A 12,416-nucleotide genomic window follows, 5' to 3' on the forward strand; every position below is an offset into this window, starting at 1 on the left:
CTTACTCCAGTGGCCACAAGGTTATTCATAAAGTGACACTGCCCCTCAGTATCCTGTGAAATAGGTAGTCTATCCTCATACTGCTCACCTCATCCAACTTACAAGAGCCTCCCGGGTTTCTGAGGCCTATTATCTGAGAAAAGTCTGAGAGAAAAATTCCCAAGCAGGTTCTGCTTTGTGTCCCCTGGTTCCTCAGGAACCTGAACAGAAACCATGAAGAGCTAAACCTGCTTTGTGGTTTATGACCATGCAACTCAGGCTGGGGATGTTGGAATTTGAGGCCTTTCATAATACTGCAGAGTTTATACAAAATTCTGGAAATCTTGGCTCCTTTATTGGGGCCAGCTCAGCTAAGACCCTGCCCAAGACTTTTTGACAGAGAACACTTGTGATTTTGGAAATTTCTTAATGAACCTCCATATTGGACATATCTGATATGGAAGGTGAGGTAAGAGTAGGCTGCCATTATTCATTTCCTATCTCATCTGCCCCCTCATTGTTCATTTCATGGAGAAAGAAAATAAGGGCATGGAATAGAGACCCTCTAGGCAGAAGCCACATTCCTAAGCAACTGAGTTACATCATCAAAGGGTGGGTCCACCCCGCTGCAACTAGATACCAGTGAGCAACTAGAAAAACAGAGAAAGGCCTAGCTGTCGAGGGCTGGGAGGGTTGCACGTGACCCAGGAAAATTTGTGACCAGGGCAAGTCTCCACTTCCATTAAGAAACAAAAGACTTAAAAGGAACCAAGGAATCCTGACAAGCAAGGCACATATCATGGAGTTCTAGGAGTTGGTGGGGCACATATGCGCCCAGAGACCCAATCCAGGAATGTTAGATGCCAAGCTTGATGCAACAAGATAGATTCTAGCCATTAGTGCTATGGACAAGGCTTCTTTTTATTGCCAGACTCAGAGAGGTTCAAAGTACGTAATTCTACAAAAGGGCAACGCTGGAGCGGTTAACACAATACAATGCAACGTGGGATCTATATTATGCTGGGCAGAAGTGGTCACGTGGCCAGCTACCCAGAAGAGCCGGCCTGGCCTAATTACCACAGGGACCAGCGCTGCTCTGAATCTCAAGACAAAGTCCAGGCAGGCACACCACACACGGCCTCTGCAGCCTGAAAAATGCACTGCTTTGTACGCCAAGAACTAAGGGGAAATTCAAACTCTGTGTTTTGAGAGAAGGAAAACAATTCAAGTGAATCTTCTGTCACTTTGAAAGATGTATTATTGAATATAATTTTGGTAGTAGAGAAATTGGGGGCATACCACTTGAGTGAGTAACCAAGTGATCTGGTGAGCAGCGAAACATCTTTGGTCCAGTTCAGTGCCACGGTCCATGTTGCTACCCACATAAAGCACATTTTGATAAGTTCTACATACGTACAATTCTCAGATGAGATAGAAGTCTCATGACGTCTGCCATGTCCGCCAGGATGAGCAAGCGCGTTACAGCCGATAGCAGAGCCCGGGCAGCTCGCACCATGGTGCCACGCTTCACCGAGGAGCACGGATCATCAGCGAACTCTGAAGAGGCGATGCGCATCGTCTCACCTGGAAGACAGACACGGAGACACGCGTGGGTAGACGGGAGGCCCAGAGGCTGGCAGTCGTAAAGATCTGTGGACGGGCCATCACAGCTCTCATTGCAAAACCACTATTACCAGGTGGTACCAGCTCCCTCAGTGCAGCAGAAACTTTCAAGGCAAACGCATAAGTGCACCCAGACAGGTGCTGTAGACAAAACCCAAGTGTAAAATTATGTGTTTAGCATCAATAAGGAATATATTTAATTCAATTTGTCTAAGAACTGAGATGAATTTGCCTGACCTTAATCATTCTCACTCTGCAAATCCCTTGGAACCAGTGGTATTCACTAGGCTAGTTGGTTTCTAACAGTTGAAGAATAAAGTTAACTGCTCCAGAGAGGAATGAAACTTAAGACCTTGGCCTCATGAACTCTGTACTCTTAATTGAGCTAATCAGACAATAACAGACTATAGAGTTACCCCAAGTCTGTTCTTTCAATTGTCTGCTAGGAAGCTATTCTCTAATATAGAGAACATTTGTGAGACAATTGAAGCGATTCAACAGATGTTTATTAAGCACATACTCATGTCAGATTCTCTTCCAGGCTCTGGAATTGCAAAGGTGACTAAGAAGGCCCTGGGCCCAAGGAATTCACAATCTAATGAGGACACACGTTGTAAATACACACTTATAATAGTGATTACGTGCCATCATAGACATAGGATTAAGAATGAAGGCAAAGAAGAGGAGGAAGTGATTTACTTATTTAGTGTGAGGCTGGAGGGAAGCTGTCAACGTTGACAGCCTTTGAAAAACTAAAATGTATTCACCAGGAAGACAAAGGTAGGAAGGAAACCCGAGGCAGCAGGAACACCACGAGGCTCCAGAACTTGGAGCAGGGCGCCGAGTATGGGGAAATGCAATCACCTGGAAAGTCACAGCGAGTCAGAGGTGTGGGGAAGAGAGGCACCAGGGCCTGGAACACTGTGGAAGAGATCTGAACTGTGTCCTCAGCAGGGAGGGAAATGACTTAATAGATTTTTATTTTGGCCACATTATATAAAATAAACTGGAAGGGACAAGACTGGTGCAGAGAAAATAGGAAAGCACGGTTATAATCTGAGGGAGCAGTAATGAAGACGTGGACCAGGGAAATAGGAACAGGATACAGAGAGGAAGGGAGTATTAATGAGATCTGCATGAGAGAAACAACGGATTTGGGGACTGGTTAGGTATGGAAACCAGAGACGAGGTGGTGATGGTGAATACGGACCCAACACAACGGACAGGTACACATTTGCATCCCAGGAGAGGGAAACAAAGGGAGATCATTCACTACGTGAGATGGGCCCCATGGGGTGGATATCCACCCGGAGAACACAGAACTAGGAACTAGAACTAGGAAAAAGTATAATCAAGCTTCACAGAGCAGAAAACACACAGGGGTACAAATGCTTCAATGAACCAGAAGAGTAGAGTTAATATGACCAATTAATTAAATTAGGGTGACACAAGTCATTCGATATTTATTTATAAAATGATACTTCTCATCTATTCATCAAAACTGAGTTGATTTAAATAAAGTCAATTATATCACTGAAAGGCCATGCATCCTATAATTTATCCTAAGATATAAGGGAAAGTAAAAAACTCTTCTCATCATTTTACAGGCAGATCAAAATATAATGTAATTCCCTCAGTGTTGTAGTTATTTAAACCCTCACAGTGATCCTTTTTATACTTAAGAAATGTGGGTGTGTAAGGAAATCTATTGTGCTGTTGGACTTTAAAAGAGGCTACCATCTATGACACAGCCAGCCAGCTTAGTCTTTATGCCTAGGCACAAACAAGTGGCTTAATATATAACAGCAGCATGGGAGAAGTTTAAATATTCACTATCATACTGGTGAGTTTTCAAGATGTATCGCTCTAGAGGCCTAAATATACTTTAAGGTAGAGGCTGGCAGTTAGGAGGTACATATTCAATCCCAGTGTTCTACCCTTGCCACAGGCTTGCATAAATCTCTTCTCTGCCCACCCTGTGTCACCCAGAAAAAGACAGTAGCAAATATCTGAGTGGTGGGGAGAAGTGTACCTCATTCTCACTCTGTAGAGTGCAGCAAGAAAGAACATTATACACCAAGGTGAATCTAATGAAATATCGAGAGGGTCACCCTAGGTAAAGAATGGACACATTTGTACATGGTATTAATGGGTAAGTCAGATGCTGTTGGAAGGGATCCACTTATTCAAGGAAGGGGGAGATTTATTCTGCATGTGAACCGAGGGAGCTACATGGTTGGTCCCAAATTTTCAGGTTAAATGGTATGAGTCATAGCTCAGGTAAGAATGGACCTTTCAGGCAGGGCTCTTCTCAGAAAAAAGGGCCCTAAGAGGAGAGTCCAGTCACACCCCCTTCCAGCTTGTGGAGAAACCATGCCTAATCAAGCTGATTTTCAAGGTCAGATTTTCATATAGGAGGTCAGTATAATAGCACTTCAGCCAGGTGCTGACTATTTGGTCAGCAATACTGCTTCAAAGCCAGGGGATGGCACAGAGCAGGATGGAGCTGTCAGGTGGAGCTTGGGAACCACACCAGGCACTCCTGGAAGGCGCTCGGGAGATGTCCGTGAGAAAGAGAATGAGATCCAGAGAGAGAGAGAGCCAGAGACAGAGAGAGGAGATCCACATTAGCAAATGTGACTCTGCAAAAGGAAATGTCACACTAAATTCTGAGATTATCCTCCAATAAATAAAAGACTATTTAATCCAATTTAAAGTAAAACTAAAAACTCACTTCAAGCAGATACAAATGATTTCATGTTGTTAAAGTTTTTAAAGGAAAGGCACTCTGGAGTCGGCTATAACTTTAATGCGTTTTACATCCCTGTAGTTTTAGGATTACTAAAAGAAAAAGGAAATCTGTATTACAAAATGATAAGAGAGTTTATCAGAATAAAATTAGCTATTTTCCCCGGGAACTGCTTTTTCTATAAGACTAAAATATTTAGCTAAGAAATAGCATGCCTGTGTAGGAGCTGGAAGACAGCAATAAAGAGAGGACACCAGAGCTGCCTGTTTCTTTTATACACACTCTTGTATTCAAGCTCATAAACTTGGTTACAGACCTAAGCTCAGAGCAGGGTTTCTACGATAAAGCCTTTGATCCTCTCAAGCCACTACCACCTGCTGGAAAGAAGAAAAAAACAGCATCTCCAAGTAAGTGACTAAGGGGAAATAATACTAATTAATCTGTATACAGCGCTTCTGTATAAAGGTTTAGTTTGTAAGTATTGTTCTAAAAGTTTTACATATATTAACCCATGGATTAACAGAGAATATACATCTTTAACAAAGACCAAGTGTCACACCTGACTCCTTCCAACCATTATTAAACTGTGAGATCAGCGATTATTCCACTTCTGTGTTTTAGTCCCCTCAACTATAAAATAGAGGTGGAAATAATAACAGCTACTTCGTAGGCTGTCATTAGAGTTAAAGATCAAAGATAACGCATTCAAAGCACCCAGCACAAGGCTTTGCCAGTAATGGGAGCTTACTCATTATTTACCATTAATACCGCAGCTACCACTATCACTGCAATCCTCTCCAATACAAGAATAGTTGGTGAACTCCCAGATAAAGGTTTGGAAGTGCACTTTGTGGCTGACTTCACTGCTTGTGTACACAATAATTAAGAAGCAAGAAAACATCTGCCTGATAAAAACGTATCGCTTTTAGGCAGAATATAACCCACTCCCCCACCAAAAAAAAAAAAATGGTGTTAGTGCTTGGTTTTCAAATTGGTGCTTGTTTTGGTTCTTATGCTACCCTGGAGGAATTGGAACCTTTGCAAGGACTTGATAAATGTAGCAAGAGCCACATTCCATAAAATGGTGATTACTGTCTTGCTTAAATGCAGTAGAAGACCGCAGACTTGGAAACAGTAAACAGCTATGTGCTAAGCGTAAAAGAAAAATGGAGTGCAGAGGATCAGTACTGAATCCGATGTCACTTAATATTTTTATAAAAATAAAGAGAAAAGAAATTGATAAACATGGTAACTTTAAATTTCATTGTGCAGTGGAAGTGTTTCTGAAATAACTGCACTGTATCAAACATATAATTAAACAAAACCTATTGTAAGTTACTTTGTAAAGCAAGTAAGCACCCAATAAATTATCTTTGTTTATAAATCCAAAATTTCAATAACCCTGTATGTGTAAGGCAAGTCTCTCTATAAAAAGCATGCTGTTGACTTTATACTCTTAAGTCAATAAATGTTTCTATTGATTAGTATCTTTATTCTTCTATAACCATGACTACAAATCAAAACCAACTGAAATGTCAGTAGACTGATATATAGTACTTGGTAGTTGAAATGTGATTTCAAAAACTCTTTTAATGTGATGAGGAAAGAAAAACAATGTCATAAGTGGCATCCTGACTGAACAGCAGAGATAATATGATCATCAAAAATGCTATCATCTATGGGGCTTCCCTGGTGGTGCAGTGGTTGGGAGTCCACCTGCCGATGCAGGGGACGCGGGTTCCTGCCCCGGTCCGGGAGGATCCCATGTGCCACGGAGCAGCTGGGCCCGTGGGCCGTGGCCGCTGGGCCTGTGCGTCCGGAGCCTGTGCTCCGCAACGGGAGAGGCCACAGCAGTGAGAGGCCTGCATACCGCAAAAAAAAAAAAAAAAAAAAATACTATCATCTAATTCTGAATGAAAAAGGCAGGCTCACCATCTCAACATGCAAATAGAGAGGATGTTGGCTTCCTCTTGCTAATTAAGACACTGTGTTAAAAAAACAAAAAAAAAGGGCAGAATAGGAAGGTAGTGGTGAGGTGGGGAGTTAATGTCTAAATTCCAGAATTTAAGTATACGTCAGAGGACATCATGAAGCCTAAATCTTAGCAGATGAAGAACTCAGGTGTGACCTCTGCCTCCTTAGGAAACCATTCCAATTTGAGAGACCTCTAATTGTTAAAATTTTTTCTTCAATTATTTTGGTCTTCCATGTGTTCTTCTGAACCACACATAAAAATCTAGTCCCCTTTTCAAATTGATAAATCTTGAGAGAATATTTTTAGATGTCCTTCAGGGAGAAGGAAAATGCCCAAACAAACACACATCAGCCATTGCCTGAGAACTAATGCTGCATCATCCAGATGATGAAAATGACAACTCACATAGAGAAATGAACAAACAACGCCCCCTAGTTTTCCAAATGTTAAATACCTACTAACTAGTCATTCAAGTTGGGATGATTAGTTTGCCGGTACACAAACTTTTAAGCAAATTTATAGTGTAAACATAAAAGGTGTTGCCAATTAGCTTTGGAGGGAAAAAATCTGGTTTCTGGCATGTTGTGAAGACAAATGATAAGATAGATAACAATTGATATCAAGTCATTATGACCTATTTCAGGATCTAAATTACTACCTATGTTTGAAAGATATAGAATATGAGCTCATAGGTGGAGTCCAACTCCTTAATTTCAGAGGAGAAAAGCCAGGTATCAAGAACCTTATATGGCTCACTCAAGGTCACACAGCCAACTTAAGGGCAGAGTTCAGACCAGAAGCTGGGTCTCTTGACTCTGAGTTTAAATTTGCTGCAATTTCCTACTGTAGTATACTTCTCTGGAAACCTTCTGTTTTTGTATGGCTTCACAAATTCACAACTGACTGTCCCCAAGTTAGTCCACATAACTTAAGCCTTTTTATACCAGTTTGGATGTCTTGATACTATGCTTAGGTGCAAATATATTTGTAAGTTCCTATGGAATCTCATTATTGTCCTTAGTACAACTAAATAATACTTGCACCATTGATTTCAATCAGCTTAGATATAAATACAAAGAAAAGCAAGTAGGAAGTATAAAGAAAACACATTATATAATTTGCATCTTAGAGGCTGCAGATGAATAAACTACACTTGGAATTGTTATACTGTAAAATAACAAGTCAACTTAACTTTTTCTAAAGTAGTCTTTGGCTAAACAAAGCACAGGAACAATTCTTATATTGAGAAACGTTGATTAGGATAGAAAACTCTACCACACATTTCAAAATTAGAAACAAAAAAAAAATGTTCCAAGTAATTGGTATCATGAACATGGTAAATGGTGCTATAAAATTACAGCTTAATTAAGCTATATTTTAAAATATCACATGGAGAAAACTGATTTTCTTCACTAGTTTGAGGGAGAAAAAAACAGAATGATCAGATTCTAGGATTTAAATGGCACAGTCTATGCTTTATTTTCTGAACTGCCATTGATTTCCAAGTCATCACAGAGAAATGGTAGTTCTTTAATGTGATTATAGCCATGAGTCTTCTTTACTGAACTGACTGGAGGCATCCATGTCACCATCATTCTGGCTCCTATATTAAGAGACATCACAGAAGAACCACATCTAAATCAACATCAGGATATCAATTGTAATAAAATACAGTTAACAAAAGTATTTTTGTTCGGTGGGAGGATCTGGCAATAGGTAAAGAACAAAATGGATTGAAGATAACTCAAAACCCTAAATTCAAAAAGACAAACTTCCAAAATGTGTTAATCAAAGCTTTCTTCAATTCTGTGATCAATAGCTTGTCACGAGGGTCATGATGGATCTCAGACAGTCTTCTCTCCTTCCAACTCAAAAGTACATTCTTAAAATAAGTGAAGTAAGGTTATAACAAACATCAACCTTGAGAGGAAAACATGTCCCAACAGGGTGACATGCAGTCTTATGGGTGAGGGAAATTTGGAGGGTTAGAGAGTGACGGTCCTGTCTACACTGCCTTGAGTTTGTAGGCTTGACTGTATGATCATATCTATACATGGGTGCAAAGTATATAAGGAGTTATATATCATTTCATTCATCCTTTTATTCATTCAATAAGCATTTATTAAGCACCTGCTATGTGGTAGATACTTGTTAAGTTCTGGATATTCAAGGTGAAGTCACGATTCCTGCCCTCTACTTACTAGCATCGTGATCTTTCTGAATGACTCACTAACAAGGATCATCTGAAGAACATCTGTAGAGAAACACCCACTGATCAGGCATTTGGAAATTCAAGAAAGGGGAAGCTGCATTTGGGGGAGCTGGGACTCATGAGTATGAAGAGGATGCTTAGTCAGCTACAATAATAAGTAAGAGTGGCCAAAAAGTGTGTGTGTGTATGTGTATCTATATATCCTATATCTCTATATCTGCATTTGTATCTAGAGAGAGAGATTAAGTTTTTCCTTCTTTATCCCTGCAATGTATAGCTTTTAGCCATGATTCTGAGAGAAGGCAGAGACCAGCCACACACTCCTGACCTCTCTTCTCCTCCAATTCCCTGCTAGATTTCTAAAGAACAAAGAGTGTGGATGAGAATGTCCCAGACAAATACACCCTTCATTATTAATTAGTTCCTCAGCCCCATATTGAGCAGGTCTGGGTCAATAGAGAGATTTCAGGGCCCCTCTAACTTCTTAACATCAAACCCTAAATGAAAAGTGGGCCTGAGGGGTCTAGGACCCCTTTCCTGTGGACGAATTCAGTTTTCAACTAATATTTCCAAAGGAAACAGACGCCATCTGATCACAATAGTTTCATGAAATTAAAGAGAAGTATAGAAAGAGAGATGAAAGCATGAAGATTACAGAAAGTCAATGAATTGTAACGTTTTCTCTCCTTCCGCTGGAAATGAGATCTACTACCACAGTCAAAATAATGTAGGGTATCCAGAATGTCAGGAAACATGACAAAATTACTTTTTTTAATTTGCTAGTTAAAATTTCAAATAATATTATCAATATTTTTCTTAAACCTCCAGAACGTTGTTTCTTATAAAGTACATAAAAACTTAAAGCAAGGATCCAATTGTTATACTGAAAAAAAAAAAGTCAAATAAATGTGCTCTTTTCCCTGTATTCCCAGATTTTTTGGATACTGTTTTGATGCGGAGCCATTTTCACATTCACCTGCCAGTCCACGGTCCTTCTGCCTTTGCAGGCTGCTCTCAAGCAAAGGGAGACCCATTCTGTGCTCCTTAGTGGTTATTTCCTTCAGAGTTAGTGGAAAATGAGTGATAAATGACTTGAAAATTACACTGTATGTACTTGCCAGTGAATGTAGGCGCCCAGTTCCTTGGCAAATAGAGTTCTCACTACAAATTAATAAACTCACATTGGGAATACAATTTAACCTCCTAGGTAGGTCTGCCTATAAGGAGAGAATATTCTGGTCATGCTGACATTAGTATTTCACTCTGTATGACAGCATAATAAGGATTAATACACTAACATGGACTTTTTTTTTAAAGATTTAATTTTATTTGTTTTGGGCTGCATTGGGTCTTCGTTGTTGAGCACGGACTTTCTCTAGTTGTGACGAGCTGGGGCTACTCTTCGTTGCAGTGCGCGGGCTTCTCATCGTGTAGCTTCTCTTGTTGCAGAGCATGGGCTCTAGGCGCGCAGGCTTCAGTAGTTTGTGGCACATGGGCTTAGTTGCTCCACAGCATGTGGGATCTTCCCAGACCAGGGATCAAACCCCTGTCCCCTGCATTGGCAGGCAGATTGTTATCCACTGTGCCACCAGGGAAGTCCCATAACATGGATTTTTAAAGCAAATACACATGGTTGTTTAATTCTTACTTCACTCACATACTATGAAGATGGAACGACTGACAAGCAATTGCCCTGGGGCACCACTGGGAGGTGTCTGATTTGTGGTAAGTATGGGGACTGGTTTTGAACAACGAAGGGGAATTTCATTTTCAGTTCCTACTCTGAACAGCAAGTAGCTTTTCCTACCAAAAAATAATTTGCAGAAAAAGTTGGGGAAGAAAATGCAGATGTCAAAAAACCCATTGATGTGGAGAACTTATTTAAGAGACACAGAACGGAAGCATGACTGAGCAAACTTGGACTTAACAAGCAAAATTCTAAGCCACTGCCAGATGGTATTCAGGACCATGAAGTACGAAGCAGGCATCCTGGCACATTGGAGAGAGGACAATGGCAGCCGAGGCTGATTCAGTCCAAGCCCACACAGAGGTCACCATCTATTCACACTAACCCAACACTGTTACTTGGATGGAATAAAAAGCCTGTATGAATCCACTGTGCGTCCTTTATAAGAGGCCCTATATAAACAAAGGGTAAGCAACCATATTTAATAATCACAGCAGATTGTGGGTTCAGTGATTTTTAACAGACGCATTCGTTACCTTCACACAATTCCAGGCTAAAGAACTTTTTCAGGTATAACTGCATGAGCACGCACACACATAAACGCCCACCAAGTGTGCCCTATTTAAATACTCCAGTCAAGGCTTCGGCACAAAGAGCTGGCAAAACCAGGAAACGCAACCATTTATAGAATTTAGCCTAAAGGCTGCTTCTGCTTCATGTGCTACACATTATAATTACATCTGAGAAGCCCCAAATCTAATATTTTCAATAATCAACAGGTGCAGCTAGAGATCATGTCCAAAAATGGAAGCATTGCTAAAATCTATTCTGCCTGATTGTGTGGATCTCTTCAATGTTAATTAATGTTGCCTCCTCACTTCTGCTTACCTTTAGCTCATCTCCCTCTTCTCCAGAAACTAAGAACACATGCCTAAATGATCTCAAGAACCCCTTCCATGTATACCATGATGCAAGATGTAATAATAGTTATTTATAAAATACTATGTACCAGGCACAATGTTAAGCACTTTACATTTAAGATCTCACGATGAGGTGAACAACATTACCTTCACTTAAAGATTAAAAAATTATGGCTTAGCTTAGAAAGGTTTATTAATTTGTCCAAGGTCAGCTTAACACTAGGAATTGAATCTAAGGCTAATGGACTTAAAAGTCTGTGATCCGGGCTTTCCTGGTGGCACAGTGGTTGAGAGTCCGCCTGCCGATGCAGAGGACACAGGTTCATGCCCCAGTCTGGGAAGATCCCACATGCCGCGGACCGGCTAGTCCTGTGAGTCATGGCCGCTGAGCCTGCGCGTCCGGAGCCTGTGCTCCGCAACGGGAGAAGCCACAACAGTGAGAGGCCCGCTTACCACACACACATAAAAAAGTCTGTGATCTTAGTAACCTTGAAGCTCTAAGTCAGTCTATTGATAAAAACAAACCTAAAACACAATCTGATGATGATGATGATAAATAATGAGATTAATAATTATAGCTAATCCTAACATAATGCTTATTTAGTGTCAGATACTGTTCTAAGCACTGCATTTACTCATTTAATCTTCATTAACATCCTACAGGATAGGTACTCTTCCCATTTTATAGATGAGGAAACTGAATTATATAAAAATTAACTTGCCAGAGGCCAAAAAACTTCGGATAATGGAATAAGGCTTTTAACCTAGAAAGTCTACAGTGTTTAGGACATAACCACTTCAAGGACAATGCCAATGGTTACATGTCAAGCAAAACAATAAAAACCAATAACAAAAATATGTTCTGGGTCTTCCCTGGTGGCGCAGTGGTTAAGAATCCACCAGCCAATGCAGGCGACACAGGTTTGATCCTTGGTCCGGGAAGATCCTACAGGCCATGGAGCAATGAAGCCCATGCACCACAACTACTGAGCCCATACGCCACAACTACTGAAGCCTTCACACCCTAGAGCCTGCACGCTGCAACTACTGAGCCCACGTGCTGCAACTACTGAGCCCATGCGTTGCAACTACTGAAGCCCGCGCACGTAGAGCCCATGCTCCACCGCAATGAGAAGCCCGCGCACTGCAGTGAAGAGTAGGCCCTGCTCCCAGAACTAGAGAAAGCCCACGCGCAGCAACAAAAGAAAGCTGAAATGTAGCTGAAAGAAAGAAAGAAAGGGAAAAATGTATGTTCTTAACACCAATCACAA

The 12,416-nt window shown here is 40.8% G+C and overlaps 1 protein-coding gene across 1 annotated transcript in view; it reads right to left on the minus strand.

Annotated features, from left to right (window-relative positions):
• CTNNA2 (catenin alpha 2) overlaps window positions 1-12,416 on the minus strand; it is a 1,042,487-nt gene that overhangs the window by 826,255 nt on the left and 203,816 nt on the right. The window contains exon 3 of the mRNA XM_019942095.3: window positions 1,397-1,563. Within this exon, the coding sequence (XP_019797654.1) occupies window positions 1,397-1,563 (167 nt within the window). The remainder of the gene's footprint in view (window positions 1-1,396; window positions 1,564-12,416) is intronic.

The sequence above is a fragment of the Tursiops truncatus genome, chromosome 14 (genome assembly GCF_011762595.2).
Source record: "Tursiops truncatus isolate mTurTru1 chromosome 14, mTurTru1.mat.Y, whole genome shotgun sequence".
NCBI classification, from domain to species: domain Eukaryota; kingdom Metazoa; phylum Chordata; class Mammalia; order Artiodactyla; family Delphinidae; genus Tursiops; species Tursiops truncatus.